Genomic DNA, 20372 nt, shown 5'->3' on the forward strand with positions numbered 1-20372 from the left:
TTGAGATTACAGTTCCCATCATCCCTGAGCACTGGTCCTGCTAGCTAGGGATCATGGGAGTTGTAGGCCAAAAACATCTGAAGGGTCGAGGTTGAGGAAGCCTGGCATACTGGTTCTGGGACTTTTAGACTTCTCAAATTAGAAGGGTCTCCAAAAGCCCTCCAGTGTAATCCTCTGCAGTGCCGGAATTACAACTAGAGATGGCCTCTGACAGGGGGCCACCTGGCCTCTGTTGAAAACCTGCCTTGAAGGAGAGCCCACCACCTTCTGAGGTAGTCCATTCCACAGCTGAACAGCTCTTACTGTCAGAAAGGTCTTCCTAATGTTTAGTCACAGTCTCTTTCCTTGTAGCTTGAATCTATTGCTTTGGGTCCTGTCCTCTGGAGCAGCAGAAAACAAGCTTGCTCCATCTTTCATGTGACAGCCCTTCAGATATTTGAGGGTGGCTGTTATATCATCTCTCAGCCTTTTCTTCTCCAAGTGAAACATACACAGCTCCCTCGACCATTCCTCATAAGGCTTGGTTTCCAGATCCTTGATCATCCTCGTCTGCACATGCTCCAGCTTTGATGCAGTCCTGTGAGCTGCTGTGCCAGAAAAGGAGATGCAGCGCATTGGACTTGAAAGCATTGAGCACTGATGCTTACCCTCTTAAAAGGGATTTATACCTTTGCAAAAGTTGTGTTCTCTGACCTGGAAGCCCTAATCCCAGATATGTGAGGGCTAGCTAGTTATGATTAAGGGAGGCACTCTACACATTCTCTTAAGATGTCTTTAATTGTAGCTTCCAGAGATTAAGACTTCCAGAGCTGAACACTTGGGGAAGTTTGGTTTACACTAATCTTTGTCTTGTTATATTTTTCCATACTTCTATCAATATATTAACCAGTGAGTGACATAGTTCATTCAGCTAGGTCTCCAGATTTTGGTGAACTCTGTTATCAGCCCTTTCCAGAATGACCAGTGGGCAGGGGCAATGGGAGGTTTCTACCCTGCTTCAGAGGAAGTTCATTCTGTGTACAAAAGAGGTTTGAAGCATCCTGATGCCGTAATGTTACCCTGTCTCTTTTTTCTCTCTCTTCCTCACACTCCCCAGAACTTTTTCCCGGAACAAATGGTTGCTTGGTGTCAGCAGTCAAACGGCTGTATTCCACAGTCACAACTTTTACAGGTAGACTGAAGTAGAGTTGGGAGTAGTTTTCCATGTTAAGAAACTGAATATATCATTGATGAGTTTGGGTCTGCAGGTGCATACTTCAAGGCTAGTTGAATGGATACTGTATTGTCGTTTCAATAAATCTCAGAATTTATGTTTAAAATATTCTAGGCCTATTCAGAGGTTACCGTTTTTGCTTCCATTATGGGGGTGAAAGGGTAACAGAAACAGGATATGATAAAGCTGTTGATTCTTTTGGAGGGTGGCAAACTCACAGAACCCAGTTGTTTAACTAGGGTTGCAAAATCTCTTGAGGCTCAGGCTGGGAGCCAGAGTCAGCCCACTCCTTAAGCAGAGTGCAGTGGCATTCTCAAGCATGGAGATGGATGTCACCAAAAGACAGAAAGGTCCCTACACAAAGGCATCCATGCGGGCAACATGGTGCACTGTGAGAGGCAAGATGGGAACTGAGGATGGAGCATGCCTGGTCTATATCCTGGTGGCGGTTGTGCTCATTGGAGTTGCACTGTATCCAGAGAGCATCCTCAGCAGTGTGGGTGTGACTGACAGGTTTTGAGGACTGGCTCTTTTCTACTGATGTCTATGGAGAAGCGTAAGTTACACCACACTTTAGGTGGCTTAACTTAGTCCAGTTTGTCTGTGAAATGAGCAGGAGTTGGTTCTGGTGTTACCTGCTCCTGCCATGCACCTCTTTCTTGTGCCGGACATCTCTCTCTCTGGCAGACAAATCTTACACGGGAGTAGGAGGGTATTGCTGAATCCAGTCCCTGTTCCAGCCAGGTGTATCTAGGGGTTGGATTGCAACCAAAGTTTCCAATTCTCATTTCTATTTTACTATGCTGGGTTTGGCATGATCAGCTACAAATCTCTGTCCAATTTAAATTCTTATTAAGTTTTAGTAATAATTTAGGAGTATCTTCTCTGCTTTTTAAAAAAAATCGCATCTATTTTTCTATTGGAAGTTTCTCACACAAAGTTCATTACTATTTCTCCTGAAGTATAATAAGAGAAAGAGACTATTTATTTTAAATTCCTATTTGTTTTTTTTCCTTGATTTGCTTTCATTTTAAAAAATCTATTCACTTTATTTTTATCTGCTTGTGTTATTTCAGTTTAAATATTCATTCTTTTTTAGAAGTATTATCATTGACATTTTTACATTTATTTTTAAACATATTTTTCATAGCCTCCACAGCATCTATATCTACATCTATTGATGTTTTATGCTTATTTAAAATGATTTAAATAGCACTCTTATAAACCTGCATAAGCCTCTGCTATTTAGGCATGTTGATATATACTGCAAACTCCTACCCCCACAGAGGTCTCTCAAGTCATTAAATTAATGTCTTATATCTTTCAGTTATTTTGCATAATCCCCAATTGTTTTCATTAAATTCTGCTTTTCCATATATCATATTAATTATCTCCTATATCAGTCCATAATTAACCTGCCAATGAATTATACTGAAATACCAAATATTTCTATTGAAGTACTGGGCTATCAATTTAAGGTGGTCCTTTTCCAGCAAGTCCTGAATTTCCAATTAGTGTCTCATGCATTTTCATTTAATCTCCAACAGAATTTTTTAAACTCAAATAGCTGTCCTGAAATCCAAGGATTTTTGCATGTGAAAGAACAGGGGAGGAAGTCTTGGAAGAAGCAGTACGCTTGCCTGAGGAGATCTGGACTTTACTGCTCTACGAAAGGGACTTCAAAGGTAATTTCACTTAGGTTAGTTTAACAAAGGTAGGCTTTATGCTTTGAGGGTGCCTCTTCTGAAAAAAAAATATTGGTATTTGAGCACAATCCACAGGAAAGCTCTTTTGCACAAGCCCCATTAGAACAAACCCATTAAGTGGTACACTTCTTGATGATCTCAATTCGAGTTAAAGTCAAAGTATTAAGTTAAAAATCTATATTTTATTCATTGCTCACAACTGTTATTTTAAAGTGATAAGAGTTTATAAAATATTTTCAATTCGCCTTTGGACTCACAGGCATGTCCAAAGTCTGTTTTGGGGGCCTAATGCAGTCCTCTGGTTGGTTTAATCTGGCCCCTGTGCTGTGGCAGTTTGTTTCCTGGGGGGAAATCCTAAAAAAAACTCAACAACTTCAATCCTAAAAAAGGTCAACAACTTTGCTTGGTCCTTTGGTCGGCCCTCACAGCCCTTCAATTCATTAAATCTGGCCCTCTTTGAAAAAAGTTTGGACACACTGCGCAAACTCACAGTGTAAAGAAGATGACACAAAATGATGATTTTAAAAGACTGTTTTATTTTTGTACATTTTGTTTTTTGTTCTCTTTTTTTTCTCTGTTGATGAAAAATTAATAAAAAGCATTTAAAAAAAGAAGAAGAAAAAAGAAGTTTGGACACCACTGCTGGCATCTGACAACAATTTAAAATATACAGTAGTTTGAGAAGCAAACCAGTTTGTTTAAAATGACAGAATTGTTATACTTGTCAAATAGAATAACAAAACTGCAGCTGCTCATGGTATACAATTTGTCAGTTTAAAAATATAACAACAAAAAAGCTAATGCTAGAGAAGAACTTCCAAGGCAAAAGGGTCTTCAGAGCTTTTCCTAAAAGCGGAGGTGTGCGTTCCATGACAGAGCGGGTCCTTCTTTGCAGTATAACTGGCTTGAATCTCTGAACTTTGAGGTCTTTGGTCTTCATCAGATATTCTAAGGTGTATGTGCTTCATATGGGGAAGGGGGTGTGCAATGCAACGTAAAAAGAGGCGGACTGACTACAGTTTATGAAGCACCCAATACTGTGCTTTAGTATATTGATTGTCAGTGAAATGCCACAGGTATTTAGACCAGTTCACTGCAGCCAAAGAAACAGATTTTTAAATCATTGTATCTCATGTTGTATGTGGAATGGTTCGTGGTCTTGCACAATTGCATTTTGACTTTCGTATCAATAACCCTATAGAGTGTCTTCACTGCCCTCGTATGGCTGTACTTTTACTTTCAGGGAATGGGCCAGTTGAAGTGCCTTAAAGCTGTATCTTTAACCTTTGCAACCCTTCCCATAGGAACCAAGGCACCTGCAGTTGTTAGCAGACCTTGAAGATAGCAACATTTTCTCACTGGTAGCAGGCAAGAAGCTCCACAATGCTCCTACAGATTATGGATTTTGTATAAAGGTAATCCCTCCTACTGGACTTGACTGTCAGGGGTCCTTTACCTTTAGAGCAGCGGTTCTCAACCTGTGGGTCCCCAGATGTTGTTGGACTACAACTCCCATCATCCCTAGCTAGCAAGGCCAGAGCTCAGGGATGATGGGAGTTGTAGTTCAACAACATCTGGGGACCCTCAGGTTGAGAACCGCTACTTTAGAGGGACACGGGTGGCACTGTGGTCTAAACCACTGAGCCTAGGGCTTGCCGATTGGAAAGTCAGCGGTTTGAATCCCTGCAACGGGGTGAGCTCCTGTTGCTCGGTCCCAGCTCCTGCCAACCTAGCAGTTCGAAAGCACACCAAAAAGTGCAAGTAGATAAATAGGTACTGCTCTGGCGGGAAGGTAAACAGCGTTTCCGTGCGCTGCTCTGGTTTTGCCAGAAGTGGCTTAGTCATGCTGGCCACATGACCTGGAAAAACTGTCTGTGGACAAACGCCGGTGCCACAACCCCAGAGTTGTTTGCAACTGGACTTAATTGTCAGGGGTCCTTTACCTTTTTAATCCCTCCGGTTATAGTAGATAGTTTTGTTTGTACTTAGAAATGTTAAAACTCCTACGTGGCTGTGGACTCCCCTTCCTTGGAGGCTTTTCAGCAGAGGTTGGGTGGCCTTCTGCCATGGATGCTTTAGCTGAGATTCCTGCATTGCTGGGGGATTGGACCACAGAGTCCCTTTGAACTCTACAATTCTATTATTCCATATCACGTAGTTTTAAAAATAACATTACAGTTTCAGTTATCTTGCGGATTTTCTCTTTGTCAGGACCTACTAGGAAAGATGATCCAAGATCAGGTTTATCGCGTTTAAGCCCAGATCCCTTTTTTGATCTGAGTGGTTTGTGTCAGCCCCACTTGCTAAATGTTTGTGCCATGACAGCTGCTGCTCTTAAAATAGACTGAGATACATCAGAGGAACGAGCTCCCCAGGCTTAGCTTCCCAGCGCTGTCTCTTATATTGCCCTGGTTGTCATGACACAGTAAGCTAAACAATGGCTTACTGGGACCACACAAATGTGCAGGAGCTGGGAGCTGCTCAGTGTTCCCCCTGCCCTTCTTGCTCCCATGCCATGCTGAGCTAAGCCAAGGATTGACTTACGATGGCGTCACAGGAATGACTCAGAAAAAGGTAGTTCCATGGATACAGGACATGGTTAGTGAGGAAAGAGCTTAACCACAAGCAAATCTCAATTCACACCTGAACCCTAAACCTATTAAGTGATGTCAGCAAGCCAGCACTCTTGGCCACTGCTCCTACATCTGTGAAAAGGGGATAATAGCCCATACTTGCCTTGTAGGATGGATCATGGTTGGTTGCCTTTGCTGTGAGAATAAGTTCTGCTTTGTCTTTGTTTTGTAGCCCAACCGAATGAGAAGTGAAACAAAAGAATTGAGGTTTCTGTGTGCGGATGACGAGCAGAGCAGGACGTGCTGGATGACCGCCTTTAGGCTCCTCAAGGTACCTTAGTCTTGGGGCCAGTTTACATTTATGGTGGCCTTCAGGTGAAGGCCATCGCAAGACTTGTGGTTGGGACCCCACACCCACAGAGGTGGGTGTTTGAGAGAACTAATGCTGCCATACGAGTTCTAAACAGGCGGATGATGCAATCACAGTGGCCCCCAAATGGTCTGCAAATCGTGTATGTGGTCCTTGCCTGGAAGTCCCATTTCTCTCAAATCAACAACCATTATAAAAGCATGAACTTGGAATCATTCAGATGGGTATGATGAGTCTTGCTCTTATTTCCACCCCAGGGGTCAATAACCTGCAGGCTATAGCCAGGAATAGGATTTTGTCACTCCCAGGACTCTCCAAAATGTTTCATTCTTTAAATTTTTTAAAAAACAGTGAAACAAAATTCTTACTATTGTAGCAGGGTCCCCGCTGTGATACTATGATGCCACACTGTTTTTTGTGGAGCCCCAACTCCACAATATTTGTTCATGTTATATATTTATACACACACACACACAATTTAATAAGGAATGAAAAGAGAACGTTGTAAAATAGTGTAGAATAGCTGATGGTAAAGTCTTTGGAAAGATAACTGCAGTTCATCATGCCCACTTTTAATGTTTGGACATGCCCAAATTGAGATGTGGACCTCGTAGAGTTGGCCCTGGGTCACTGTGGCCCTCAGCCTGAAGGAGATTGGCCAGCTCAGCTCTGCCCCATGCAGACCCCCAACAGACTTGAATGGGAATCTGTCTGCTCAGATGTGCTGCTGGTAAGAACTTGGTGGTTCCCAAATTATTAATTAACAAGTAACTTTACCACTTGAAGGGGCAACCCAATAAGCTACACCCCATGGTGCTATGTTGATTCCAATATGCATTTTGACGGCATAACAAACAAATATTGGTGACCTTCTGTTCTTGGCTCTCTGTGGTGACTGACTTCTAGTTACAGACCCAGAGACATACCTAGACTCCCTTGCACCCTTAGTAAGGAGATCTATTCCTGCGTCCCCCCCCCCGGGCAGTCCCTTGTACCCTTCCAGATTCTTCCACCGAGGCACCCAGAGGAGTCTGTGTGCCTCACCTGGAGGAGTGGCCTGGGGGGAAAGAACACAGTTAGGCAGGATACTAGCCGCTCTGAGCCAGAGTGCAGAGGCTAGCTTTTTGCACCACCCCGGGCCTGCAACCTTGGCAAGGGCCAACCTGGCCAGCCCCTAGGTGCACCCCTGCACAGACTCCAAGAGGAAAGTTTATCCCTCAGACCCATTTTGACAACCTGGAACTGATCACCCTGCTATCATCATTACTACAGAGCTATTTCAACAAGAGGTCCAAGAGGGCATTTTCTGTGGTGCCCCCCTCCCCACTTTGAAACTCACTGCCTTTTAGAGGTGGCTCCAGCTCTGGGTGTACTGTGTACAGGAGACATAAAACACTGCACCTTTTAATCACGGCTTTCATAAATAGGTGACTGTTGCCTGGAAAGGGCTAAGTTGGGCCTGGCACCATGGTTTCGTCAGCACCGCTGACTGAAGCATAGCAGCTCATAGCCTAATTCAGGTTGCTCGTCAAGTTCAAGGGTGGCGCTGTGGGTTAAACCACAGAGCCTAGGACTTGCCGATCAGAAGGTCAGCGGTTTGAATCCCCACGACGGGATGAGCTCCCGTTGCTCGGTCCCTGCTCCTGCCAACCTAGCAGTTCGAAAGCACGTCAAAGTACAAGTAGATAAATAAGTACCGCTCCGGCAGGAAGGTAAACGGCGTTTCCGTGCGCTGCTCTGTTTCACCAGAAGCAGCTTAGTCATGCTGGCCACATGACTCGGAAGCTCCCTTGGCCAATAAAGCGAGATGAGCGCCGCAACCCCAGAGTCGTCCACGACTGGACCTAATAGTCAGGGGTCCCTTTACCTTTACCTTTAACCTTACTTGTAAGTGACTTTTTTGGTCATGTTCTGTGTGTTTTAGTGGTTTGATTGTTTTCCATTGTGCTTTATGGTTTTATTATTATGCCACCTGCCCTGGGACCTATTGGTGAAGGGGGGTTAATTAAAGAATTGAATAAACCAACATACATAAAGAAAATAAATACCTGTCTATTCTCCCCCCGCACTACAATCTGCAGTATGGGATGTTGCTGTACCAGAACTACAGAATTCCGCAACAGAGAAAAGCTGCGCTTCCGCATTTCACCACTCCTATAGTAAGTTTATAATTTTAAGTTCTGTTATAGTCAACTCAGAGTTTAAGCAAGAAGCTTCTTGCCCGCAAGTAGTGACTTTGGAGTTGTCAGATGCGGATCAAGACGAATACAATTGCCTGGAAAGGGCTGAGCTGTGTCTGGCACCGTGGTTTCATCAGCACCGCTGTCTGAAGCATAGCAGCTTATAGCCTAATTCTGGTTGCTCCTCAAGTTCAAAGCTTGGATTCCCAGTTGTTGGTTGGATCACCACTCCCATCATCCCTGACTGCTACCTCTGCTGGCTGCGGATGGTGGGAGTTGCAGTCCCAACAACATCTGGGAACTCAAGGTTGAGAAAGGCTGGTAATAAGCACACTCTCTCCCCTCCCCAATAGTGGGTAAAAGCACATTAATAAGAATAATAATTTTTATTTATACCCCGCCCTCCCCAGCCAAAACCAGCTAACGTCAAATGTATAACACATTAACATAAAATCAGACAATCAGTTAAAATACATCCTAAAATCAGATCAGGATCAGAATAAAATCCAACCAGATGGCAGATTAGGGTTGGGGGCCTTAAATGCTCACTAGGCCCAACTGTTTGTGCTGAACTTATATGGGCCTGTGAGAGAAATTGGGAGGCCACTTTCAGGCAAATTTTTATAATTTCTGGGGAATGATAGACAACGGACTCTGCTGTTGCTAGGCAACAGTTTCTGGTCCATCTTAGCCCTGGAAGTATAGAAACTTGCTCTTGCTAGGCTAGATTCTTATAGACCAGGCCTCAGCCTTGAAGATTTTCTTGTTCAGATAGGCCAAGAAGTTTAGAAATTAGGTGTGAAAGAATAACCGTGAGAAGCAGATGGAGTAAAAGGAGTTCAAAAGTCATGGAAGGAACAGAATATATACCATATTTTTCGCACCATAGGGCGCACCGGACCATAGGGCGCACCCAGTTTTTAGGGGGGAAATCAAGAAAAAAAATATTTCCCCCCCCAGCCCCAAAGAGCAGCGTACAGGCTGCGCACAAGGTCTCCCTGCCGGAGGGGTTGAGCGGGGCTATGGCACAAGCCAAGGCAGCAAGCAGGATGGATCCCGCTCGCTGTTTTGGCTTCCCCTTTAGCCCCGTGCACCCTCTCCTTGCCTGGAGACGCTGCGCAGGGTTCTCCTGGCTTTCCTGGGAGGTGTGGGGATTCCCTCACCTCTCGCAAAAGCCCGCAGAAGCCGTGCAACCCCTTTAAAGAGATCGCGGCTTCTCCTGGCTTTTCTGGGAGGTGGGAGAAGGGACTGATGCGGCCAGTCAGTCCCTTCTCCCTCCTGTGGAAAAGCCCGCAAGAGCGCACAGAGCTTGTGTGCGGCTCTTGGGGGCTTTTCCCGCCTGCCTCCCCCCTGCATTTGCTCCATAGGACGCACACACATTTTCCCTTGCTTTTTAGGAGGGAAAAAGTGCGTCCTATGGTGCGAAAAATACGGTATATCTGAAGTGTCCAGCAGCCAGTCTCTCCCCCCCCCGCCCCAATTTTTTAAATGGAATTTTAATAATGAAAAATCAGGTTACAGAAAAAAGAACCGAAGGGGGTGGGGGGAATAGTTTAGAGAAAGGAAGGAAACAAAGATAAGTTGTAACATTTGCCAGAAAAGAAATATGGGATACAGCAATGCAATTTTCTGAGTCAATAATAAAACATGCCAAGGGGAGAATGATGTATGGTATTATCATTACAAAGGGTTACATGGTCTTAAGTCAGAATGATTTTTTAAAAATAATTTCAAGAAAGGAAATAGAAAGTAACCTTGAACTGTAGTAAATCCATACACTTGCAGAGACTGGTTAACACCTGGGCTATTCCTGGGCTACTGTGTCTGTATATAAAATAAAATTGGACCGAATGGCAGAGAAGCGCCCTCAGAGCCTCCCTGTGCATACAGAACTGATTGTGTTGAACTAGCTTTGTATATATTGGATTACAGAAAACCAATAAAAATTGAATGAAAAGAAATGAAGCTAGCTTGTGGATCCCAGCCTATAAATGTTAAATTTGAAGCCAGATTCAAAAGGCTTCTCCATGAAGAAGAGCTCTTGGTCACATGAAAACTTATCCACACTTATGCCAACAAAAGCTTTGTGCAGTGAAAACCCATCACCAAAACCATGTTTACGTTTCTTATTTTCCTGGCCCAGCAGAGCAACATCTGCCTATGGCAAGCTAAAAAAAACCCCAGTCTCTAAAAACTGACAATCTGGAGAAGGGTTGGAGGAGCATGCAAAAATAATAAAAGCAACCAGTAGTTACGTTTTCTAGATAATGCCATTAAACCAATTTTCCTTTCAGAGAAGTGTGTCTGAAAATTCCTTAGTAGCAATGGATTTTTCCGGACAAATAGGAAGAGTTATTGAAAACCCAGCAGAAGCACAGAGTGCCGCTCTGGAGGAAGGCTATGCTTGGAGGGTAAGGGAGCTTTCGTCTTCACAGTTTCTGACTGATAACCTCCCGTGGCCATGGCAGCGTAGTGGTCACGACCACCGACTAGAAATTTATTTATGAACAAGGGTCTGAGAAAAGAGCAACTGACTTAACATTGTCAGAAGTGGCATGGGAGCCGCTGTGGTGTGGCTGGTGGCGGGAACGTCTGAAGGAATTTGATCATGTGAGTGGAGACTGGAAGCACCGCGAATTTCCATGTCATTGCTCCTGGTTCTCCAAGTGAGCTGTTGCTGGTGAGGTGGCCAGCCAGAATCTACACAGTTTGAATTCCTTGTGACATTACCAGAAGCAGTGGGGAGGCAGTAGTACGTTGCAGAAACTCAATATTTTGGTAGACCTTGCAATAGCTTCCTGTCATGTTTTCCATTCTGCAGTACAGTGGTTCCTCGGGTTAAGTATTTAATTCGTTCTGGAGGTCTGTTCTTAACCTGAAACTGTTCTTAACCTGAAGCACCACTTTAGCTAATGGGGCCTCCCGCTGCCGCCACGCCACCAGAGCACGATTTCTGTTCTCATCCTGAAGCAAAGTTCTTAACCCGAGGTACTATTTCTGGGTTAGTGGAGTCTGTAACCTGAAGCATATGTAACCTGAAGCATATCTAACCCGAGGTACCACTGTATTCACAGTAAAATGAGCATGGGTGTGTGCCAAGTGCTGTTTCAGAAGGGCAGCAAGGTTATGCGCATATGCGAGACATACGTCTTGGACACGCCCATCACGTGAAGGGGTCATATATGTCTTCCTCGGAGAGCTGAGGTGCTGTCCCCTCTGTTTGAAATATTTATCTCTCTTTTTATCTAGGATCTCTAGGTGGGTGACAAAAATTTGGAAGCAGAACCATAGTTTCAGGGGCATTCTAAAACTGGGGTGGCCAATGACTGTAAGGAATACAATTCCCACAGGTTGGACCCTGAAGACAGCCTCCTTTTATGATCTTAATTCCTGGGCCAGACTATATCTGGAGAGACGCTGTGCCATTTGGGCTCCAATTTGTTCAGGGCTTTGTAAGTCATCTGTAGAACCTTGAACTCAGACCAGAAACATATCGACAGTCAGTGCAGATCTTTGAGAATCAACACAATATGGCTCATGATTACAGTCAAATTAAAAAAAATAGGCAACTGCGTTTTAGTCCAGAAGCAGCCTTTGAGTCGTTTTCAAGGGCAGCCCCATGTAGAGCGAATTACAGTAGTCCAAATTGTTGTTGTTAGTTGCTATTACTGTTCCTGCCATTATATATAATTTAAATGTGATTTAAATTGCATATACAATATAAGGTTAAATGGGCCTGCAGACAATAAGGTGATAGTCTGTGCTGTGTTGGATAAAATTGTTATAACAATTACTCCTAAATGAACTGAGTTTTTTTGTTTTTACCTCTAATATGCTGTAAGATCTTCATGAATCTTGCACCCTGCCTCCAACAGAAATCTCAGATCTCTCTCTCTCTCTCTCTGTGTGTGTAAAGTGATTTGCATTCCACAAGAATAATTCAAACTTTTAAAAAAAAAAAAATCCTCCAAAGATCTCAGAATTGTATAAATGATGCTTCTTCTCCCACAACCTCAAATCACTGTGATTGATTAGACTAAGTCACAATAAGTGGTCCAAAATCATTCAGTAAGCTTTGTGGTTTAGCAGAGGTTTGAACCCAGGGCTGAAGAAGATACTTGATGGCCTTGATTGACAGACAGCTAATGGCGTGTTGTTGGCTTATCAATGGAGTACCAAGTAGCCTCCTCGTATGCTTAAGAGAGACTTAATTTGATTATTGCTCCATGTGGACAAAAAACCTGACAGACACACACACACACACACACACACACACTTTTCATCCAAAGAGCATTTTGTAATAGTTGTATAACAATTAAATTGGATTGGAGAAATTTGCCACTTTTCCCCCAATGAGCTTCTTGGCTGATTTAGAAGCCAAATCAAAAATTCAACTTTTAATTTTTTAATTTTATTTTTAAGGTACAGAAACTTCACATATTCTCACTGCATTGCAATACATTTCCTGTCATGGCATGAAGAAACTGAAACTGGGTTAAACGTTTTGATATGTTGTTTTTGCATATAGTAATATTAATAATTTGAGGTTTTGTGCTTGCTTCTTTGTTCTACAGAAACGCAGCACAAGAATGAATATCCTGGGTAGCCAAAGTCCTCTTCATCCTTCCATGCTGAACACAGGTAAGAAAAATTGAAACTGACAAGTATTTGGAGAGGTAGATGATCTCGTATAATTTTCGTGGGAAAGCTGAGACTGTAATTAATTTTCCCTGATTCCACTGAATTCAGTCAAACTTAAGTGCTCATCTGTGGTTGGATAGTGCCCATGTTGATTAAAATTTAACTTAAATTATATTAAGCCATATTTGCTCTTCTTGAGCCAGAAAGCTAGAGTTTATTCTTTGTCCTTTTAAAAGGGAACGTTGATGTTTAGTTTGAGCCCCGTTCGTGTTAAACATTTTGTGCAATGGCTTTTATGTATGATTCATTTTTTGTGGGAAACCCAGCCAGATGGACGTCGTATAAATATTAATATATTGATATATTAATTAATTATAGAAGAATTGGGCTACAGTGCTGAATACTAGCAATGACCAGTTATTTCTTCTTCAGTTATTCATAGGACACAAAACTGGTTTCACGGCAGAATCTCTAGAGAAGAATCGCACAGGATTATTAAACAGCAGGGTCTTGTGGATGGGTATGTTTTTCCTCCCTGCACGTGATATTTGCCGCTGTGCTGAGAGTCCCAGATACAACCATGATCCAAATTTTCATGTAAAAGTACCTAGTTTACCTAGTCTGAAAAGACCATGGCATACAATCCTTGGCGAGGGCTGAGGGTGGGGAGGAAATGGGGTGGCATATTATTTTACTGAAGGTTTGTAGGATCACAGGATGTAGCTCAAAATGTTGTCTACTGGCATCACCTTTCCAGGTCTGAGCAGATCTTCTCAGGCTGCCTGGCGATGCCAGGGTTTTAATTTGGGACTTACGTTACACTTCCCTATGAATGCTCAAATGTTCTGCATAAATTCTCCTCGCTCTGGCCTGCAACCCTGATGGTGGGTAATTAAAAAGACTTATACAGTGGTACCTCGCAAGACGAATGCCTCGCAAGACGGAAAACTCGCTAGACGAAAGGGTTTTTTGTTTTTTGAGCTGCTTCGCAAGACGATTTTCCCTATGGGCTTGCTTCGCAAGACGGAAACGTCTTGCAAGTTTGTTTCCTTTTTCTTAACACCGTTAATACAGTTGCGACTTGACTTCGAGGAGCAACTCATAGAACGCGGTGTCGTAGCCTTTTTTGAGGTTTTTAAAGACTTTGGTGATTTTTGAAGCTTTTCCAAAACTTTCCCGACACCGTGCTTCGCAAGACGAAAAAAATCGCAAGACGACAAAACTCGTGGAACGAATTAATTTCGTCTTGCGAAGCACCACTGTATTGATCTGACTGTTCACGAGCATTTCCAAGGTTGCAAGGTTTGTCATAATTTCATCAGCCAAATTTCAAATTAGAGTTAGACTCTAGTGTGTGCTGGTGTCACAGACTGGTTGGACACAGAGGAATGGTGGGAGGAACCAGATGGGGAACCCCAAGGGAGGAAGGCTCAGAGCCCAGGGATTGGTGGTGGGGCAATGATGAGAGGTCAGAGGGAGAAGACTGGGGAAAGGAGATGTTGGAAGAGGCAGCAGGGCTTAGGGAGCAGAACCTGGGGAGCTGGGAGAGTCTGTGGCAGAGATAAGTCCAGAATTCGAGGCAGAAGCAGGAGAGGAGGGAAGTCAAGAGCCATAGAGGAGCCCTGTTGGTGAAGAAGCATGTGACAAGCTCCCCGCCCCCAGTCTCCCAGAACCAGAAGAGGGATGAAAAGGGCAGTGGAGAGGGTGGCGGCATGCAGGCACAGTCTCAGACAGCTTGTGAAAAACACTGGAGAAGAGGGGACTTGGGCAGCTGTGAGGAGGACCTTCAGTCTTAACAACTGCTTCATGGCTGCAGGACCTGCCAGAGAAAAGTTGCTGTGCTTATTAGGCCTGACACACCTATGCAGATCCTGTTTTTGCTAACAAAGAGTTAACTCCAACTAGCTTGGTGTGATTTACTGCTGGATCGCTCCTGTCAGCTGGTAAAATAATGAAACGGAGATGTTCATTTATTTCCAAGTAGTAGTCCATTTAATAATAAAGTATAATATTGCTTCCCAGGTTATTTCTTCTCCGGGACAGTCAGAGTAACCCAAAGGCATTTGTACTTACACTGTGTCACCATCAAAAAATTAAGCATTTCCAGATTTTGCCGGTAAGTACAGCACTTTTTAAAAATGTGGTGCAGAATTCACAATGGGTTTTATTGATGAAGATTTCTGAAAGGCTTTTCAGTTCAACCAATGATAGCACTCAGAAACTAGAATTTTTTTCTCATTTCCTCTCTGTACTTTTCATGGAATATGTTAAGTTGGGCAAGACCTCTTCCCTGATCTGGTCCATCAGTCAGAAGAGGGCAGTTGCTTATCTCCCCCCCCCCCCAATGCAGCAATGGATGGAGCATTTGAATGTATGTGCATGTATAATCCAATGTTCAAAAGCCACAGGAAGATATCCAGAAACTGACACTGCAACTTTGACTGACTTCTGCATCAGTCTATTCAGGTGTTCTGTCACAGCATAGGCGGCAGAGCTGCACACTGGGGAAAAGGCACACGGTCTCCTCTTCATACACTGGACCAGATCAATCAAGATGTCGTCATCATTATTATTTCAGAAAACGGCTGAATTTAGAAACCCTTACCTGTATATGCACACTCATCTTCCATGTGTAATAAGATGTGTGACATCTTTCCGCAAGGCCTGCAAGACAGAGCTGTTCCACCAGGCCAAGGCACAGCCTGACCCCCTCCTTTGGTAATCCTCACAGAACTCTAGCCCAATGGTTGCCATCAGTTTGATTTGAACTGATTTTATAATGAATTGATTTTAGAATGCTGTATTATTTTACTGTTGTTAGCCGCTCTGAGCCTGGAATTGGCTGGGGAGGGTGGGATATAAATAAAATGTTATTATATTTATTATTGTTGGGACTATGGGCTAAGGGTTAAGTCAAAAGATGGAGCTTTGCTGTGCCCAAAATTTGAAATGGCGAAATTTCTATTTTGAATATCAGAATTGTGGATGAGGTAAAACCAACTTTAAACAAGTCTGAAGTATTAGCTCAATTGATAGATGAGTTCTGTCAGTTGACACCCTTTGTTGATATGCATCCATCCATTAGTTAGCACCCTAATTTGGTTATATTGCTGCTTAACTTGACATGGTTTTAGTATTTTAACTTTTTTTATTAATTTTTCAAGTGTGAAGATGACGGACAGATATTTTTCAGTCTGGATGATGGGAGCACCAAATTCACTGACCTAATACAGCTTGTTGAGTTCTACCAACTAAACAAGGGAGTTTTGCCGTGTAAACTCAAACACCACTGCATACGTGTGGCCTTATGACCTCTATTTTGATCCATGTTGAAGACCGACTTTGCTCAGTGATGGAAGTTGCTAGAGAAATATTATAAAAGGAAGGTTGACACTGGGGAATTAGCAGAATAGTTGTTCACAAGAATTATGCACCTTGGGGATTTGGAAAAGGATGAATTGAGCAACAGACTGAGATTTTGCTGGTTTGTATAACACCTAAACATGCTTGGTGCTGAGTGTCCTAGCAACCCCTAAAATCAGGAAAGGGTGTGTAAAATCATTAAACAAAACTGGAAACTGTCCCTTGGCTGGTCCATTTTAACAGAATCAAGTTTGTGAAGCAAAATTATTGAAAAGAACTCTTGCCCTGGAATAATCTTGAGAATTTAAGACTTAGTGTGTTTACTTTTTGTATTGATCACACTCTACTATTTTTTGTTTTTTGCACTCCTACTTTTTGGATATTGCATATGGCCTATATTAGGAGCTGATGAAGCTTTTACACTTATGCAGGATTTGGGTATTAATCTAAATCCTGTATTTCATGAGTTGCTTCAGCCTAACAAGGATCTAGAAGACAAAAATATGACTCGATGGCTCTGAAAATCAGCAGCTATGTTATGTACCGATGCTCTTGAAGAAACAGTGTGGATACAACTCTGGCAATATACACATACCAACATATGTACTCTTTAGAATGATTGGGTTTTTTTAAAAAATATAATGGCTGTAGCTTGTGTGCAGGACACTAATAATAGCTAGTCATGCAAAGGATTCTGATTCTATGCATAAATGTGTTTTAACCCATTTTAATCTGAATGTGTTTTGTCTTCCCCCACATTCTCAGCCTACTAGAGCCCTCTGGTCTGCATGACCCTTTGGGAAAATCCACTGACAAAGGCTAGAGTGACAATATGTATTTGGAACCAGCTTCGGGAGGTGGAGCTTCACTTGTTTAGTCTACCTAGTAGGACACAAGTTCAGTGTTTCCTTGCTTTCTGACCATGTCACAGGGCCTTTCGTGCAGGTGTATCGCTGTCCAATCTCCTAACCATGGTTGAGAGTTCAAGAGGGCCCCGTGTGTTTGCATTATCCTTCCCTCCAGCCTCTGAACCCGCATTTTCAGTAACCAAAACACAGACCGCAAATAAGTCTTTAACCTTGTTTGCAAATGACTTGGGTCTAGAGTTACTTGAAAATCCCAGTAAAGATTTACCGGTAAGCCTAACTATAATTAGCTCCGAAACTGAAAGAAAGAGGGAAATGGCCATGGAGTATCCTGGTCTCCTAATTATGGTTAGATTGTTGGATATGACTGCACTGGCACAGACATAGGGTTGTTTCCAACTAAGTTCTACTCAGAGTAGGTCCATAGAGAATATTAAGGACCTCCGTTACTAATGTCCATTTATTTCAATGGATCTACTCATGAGTGTGACTAACACTGGCTAAACCCCATAGAGTTGTTTTCCTAAGTCAGGCATAGGCAAACTCGGCCCTCCAGATGTTTTGGGACTACAACTCCCATCATCCCTGACCACTAGTCCTGTTAGCTAGGGGTGATGGTCCCAAAACATCTGGAGGGCCGAGCTTGCCTATGTCTGTCCTAAGTGTTGGTAGGGCAACAGTGATGCTCAGTCAGGTAAATTTGAATAATTTCTTCTTCAGTTGAACTGTGTCTTGCTTGTATTGTGCAGGATTGCCAAAACTTCTGTACAAAACTGGGGGCAAAATCCATTGACTGCTCTCCATCCATTTCAGACCTGCGCAAAGAAAAGTTATGCAAGTGCCACCAGAATGATTGAGTGATAATATGCAGTAGTGCTGGTTTAATGGCTTGTTTTATTGCTAATAGAAATTGGATATTCAACCCTTCATGCCACTGCTGAATTTACCATTGACAATTCAGTAACCTAATACTAGGGGGTATATGCACTAAAGTATTTATATTAGTTGGTCAAACTAGTTTGTGGCAAACTGGTTTGGTCTTGCTTCATTCCTGGTTCATCATTTAAATAAGGCCCTGGTTCACACACAATGGTAAGCCATGGTTTATTAAACTATGGCTTATTAAGACCGTGGTGTAGCATTACATATGAGCCTGCCCAGTGGTTTTAACTTCTCATTTCTTTACTGCCAACAAATCATTATGTGAAGCCATTGTTTGTTGCAGGCTTATGAATCTTGACTTGTTTTAGTTATAGTTTGGCATTGCAAGTGAACCAAGCACCCTTCCTTAACCATGATTTGTTTGGCCACTCCAACCAAAGTGTTCAGCAAGCTGCAGAAGTCCAGCAAGCTGCAGCTGGAAAACAAAACAAACTCTTGAGAAACAAGCCATATATTATTTGATCCTTTGTTGAGCAATTCGTCGTTAACTTGTGATTTGTTGAACAAACTGTGGCTTATCATTATATGCAAAGCAGATATTTTCAAGGCCTGTTTTAGGCTCTCTAAAGCCTTCCATGTGGGCATTGGCTGTATGGAGCAAATAATACCTGACCCAGCTTTAATCCAAATTGATAAATGGAAATTTGGGCACATATGGTAAGTAAAATGCAGGCGGCATAGTTAGGTTGGGTCAGATGCTACCAGCTGCCTTCATGGGGAGACACATTTTGGAGGGCTTTATAATATCTGAACCAGGACAATCTCTTGTTAAATGTTTCATTTGTTCCATGTTTACATTGCTGTGCTTTTCCTTCTGGCGATAGCTAGCATTAGAGGAAGGTCAGTGCTGGTTTGATTTCCCATTGGATTGCCATACGGTTTATGACTGTCAGGCTTTGAATATCATGGTTAATACACACATGATGTGCTTTGTGTTCTTTGCACGGTTTATAAAGCAAGAAGTGTATTCACCCTAGGAATGTTCAGAATTACTGTTGCAAAATAAATTTTATCTCTACTGATTATCTCATGTAACTAATATATAGCCCATCCCGCTGGCTGAAGTTGGAAAAGCAGTTCTTTATTCACAAGGTATTCTTATAGTGGTGAGAGAAGCTTAAGAAAAAATAACCAGCTTGAGTCACATATACCAGCTGAATTATCAATGGTATAGAAACACTGTATCTTAGTTTACAGAACACATTCTAGTAGCTTTGCCCCCATGAAATGTCTACATATAAAATGAAGAAACTTGACTTAGTTTTTATTAGAAACTTGCTGGTTTTATATGTGCATATTATTTTTTTTGTCAATGTTCTTTAGACATCATATTAAGCTAAATTTTATCTTTGATTTCACTCTGCATTTTCTGTTTCACCCCTCCTATATATATTAAAAATGATTTAACATGCTCATTCTCTAGTTTCGATAAGACCATTTAGACTTTTGAGATAAATTTGTGTCTTAACTTAGTTTTCAGCAAATTTTAAAAAATCGTTTTGCATTGTTTCATGTTTATAAAACTTGCATTCTTTGACTATCATAATTTTCTATGTAGATAGCTGACTATTTTGTACACCCAACTTTAAAATGAGCTATTTTAAAGAAATGAGCCACATCAAAGTGGTAGCTACTTTACTAGAGCACACCATTATTGCTCCTCCCTTTTTTTTTTGGTTTTGCTGGAAATGAAATTGTTAAAATCCCACCTTAAACATTTGCAGCAGATACAGCTGGTTGGCTGCTTCAAAACCAAGGTCTGAAGGACATTTGACTTCTTTTGTATTTAAATGACATGAATGTAAAGAGGGACGCTCAGGGTTGTTTCTGGAGCCTGTTGAATTTTTATCATTTGTTTTTGTTTGCCTGTGATCTTTATTTTCTAAAATAAAATACTTCATGTAGCAATCTCGGAATATGTTGAGAAGGAAAATGTCAAACCACCTGGTTAAAAAAAATAAAATTAAAAAACCAGTAGGTAAGTTATAGAACAGTAGGTGTTTGAAAATGAACAGCTTTTTTATTTGTTGAATTAATCTTGAAGAAACACGTGCCTCAGTTTTTAGATGTTTTGTCTTCTCTTTTCTGCACTAAGTACCTGACCGTTTTGACCAATCAATGCACCTTTCCAGTGGCAAGACTTGCTTATTGTAAATTATATTGTCACAATGCAAGACTTTTTAGTGACTGTAATATGGAATAAAAGTTAAGTTTTCAGGGAATGCAAAAGGTATTAATTTAAGAGACAAAACCTCTTACTCAATATGCATTGCTTCATAACTGTAAATAGCTTTGTGGGGGGGGGTTGTGAAGCTAATTGTAATCTTTCAGGTATTTTTGTACAATTGAGGGACTGATTCTGTTTCTTGTAACTAGAAATAAACATTCATACAATTGTATTCAATTTATATTATTAGTAATGATTTGTTTCTGATGTTGGTAGAGGGTACATTTGCCAGACTAATCGAAACTACTCATCAGCTACAGCAAATTACCTATTTCATAGAATCATAGAATC

The 20372-nt window shown here is 42.0% G+C and overlaps 2 protein-coding genes across 6 annotated transcripts in view; one reads left to right on the forward strand and one right to left on the reverse strand.

Annotated features, from left to right (window-relative positions):
- The window catches only part of GRB10 (growth factor receptor bound protein 10), an 86503-nt gene extending 66241 nt beyond the window's left edge, over nucleotides 1-20262 (forward strand). For all 5 annotated transcript variants that reach the window (XM_053363010.1, XM_053363011.1, XM_053363012.1 and 2 more), the window contains 10 exons: nucleotides 1097-1171; nucleotides 2761-2898; nucleotides 4224-4334; nucleotides 5725-5823; nucleotides 7944-8021; nucleotides 10337-10453; nucleotides 12617-12683; nucleotides 13116-13203; nucleotides 14706-14799; nucleotides 15848-20262. In XM_053363010.1, the coding sequence (XP_053218985.1) occupies nucleotides 1097-1171; nucleotides 2761-2898; nucleotides 4224-4334; nucleotides 5725-5823; nucleotides 7944-8021; nucleotides 10337-10453; nucleotides 12617-12683; nucleotides 13116-13203; nucleotides 14706-14799; nucleotides 15848-15994 (1014 nt within the window). In that variant the 3' untranslated portion in view covers nucleotides 15995-20262. The remainder of the gene's footprint in view (nucleotides 1-1096; nucleotides 1172-2760; nucleotides 2899-4223; nucleotides 4335-5724; nucleotides 5824-7943; nucleotides 8022-10336; nucleotides 10454-12616; nucleotides 12684-13115; nucleotides 13204-14705; nucleotides 14800-15847) is intronic.
- The window catches only part of PDCD6 (programmed cell death 6), a 266803-nt gene that overhangs the window by 221382 nt on the left and 25049 nt on the right, over nucleotides 1-20372 (reverse strand). The window lies entirely within an intron of this gene.

The sequence above is a fragment of the Podarcis raffonei genome, chromosome 13, assembly GCF_027172205.1.
Source record: "Podarcis raffonei isolate rPodRaf1 chromosome 13, rPodRaf1.pri, whole genome shotgun sequence".
In the NCBI taxonomy this organism is placed as follows: Eukaryota; Metazoa; Chordata; class Lepidosauria; order Squamata; family Lacertidae; genus Podarcis; species Podarcis raffonei.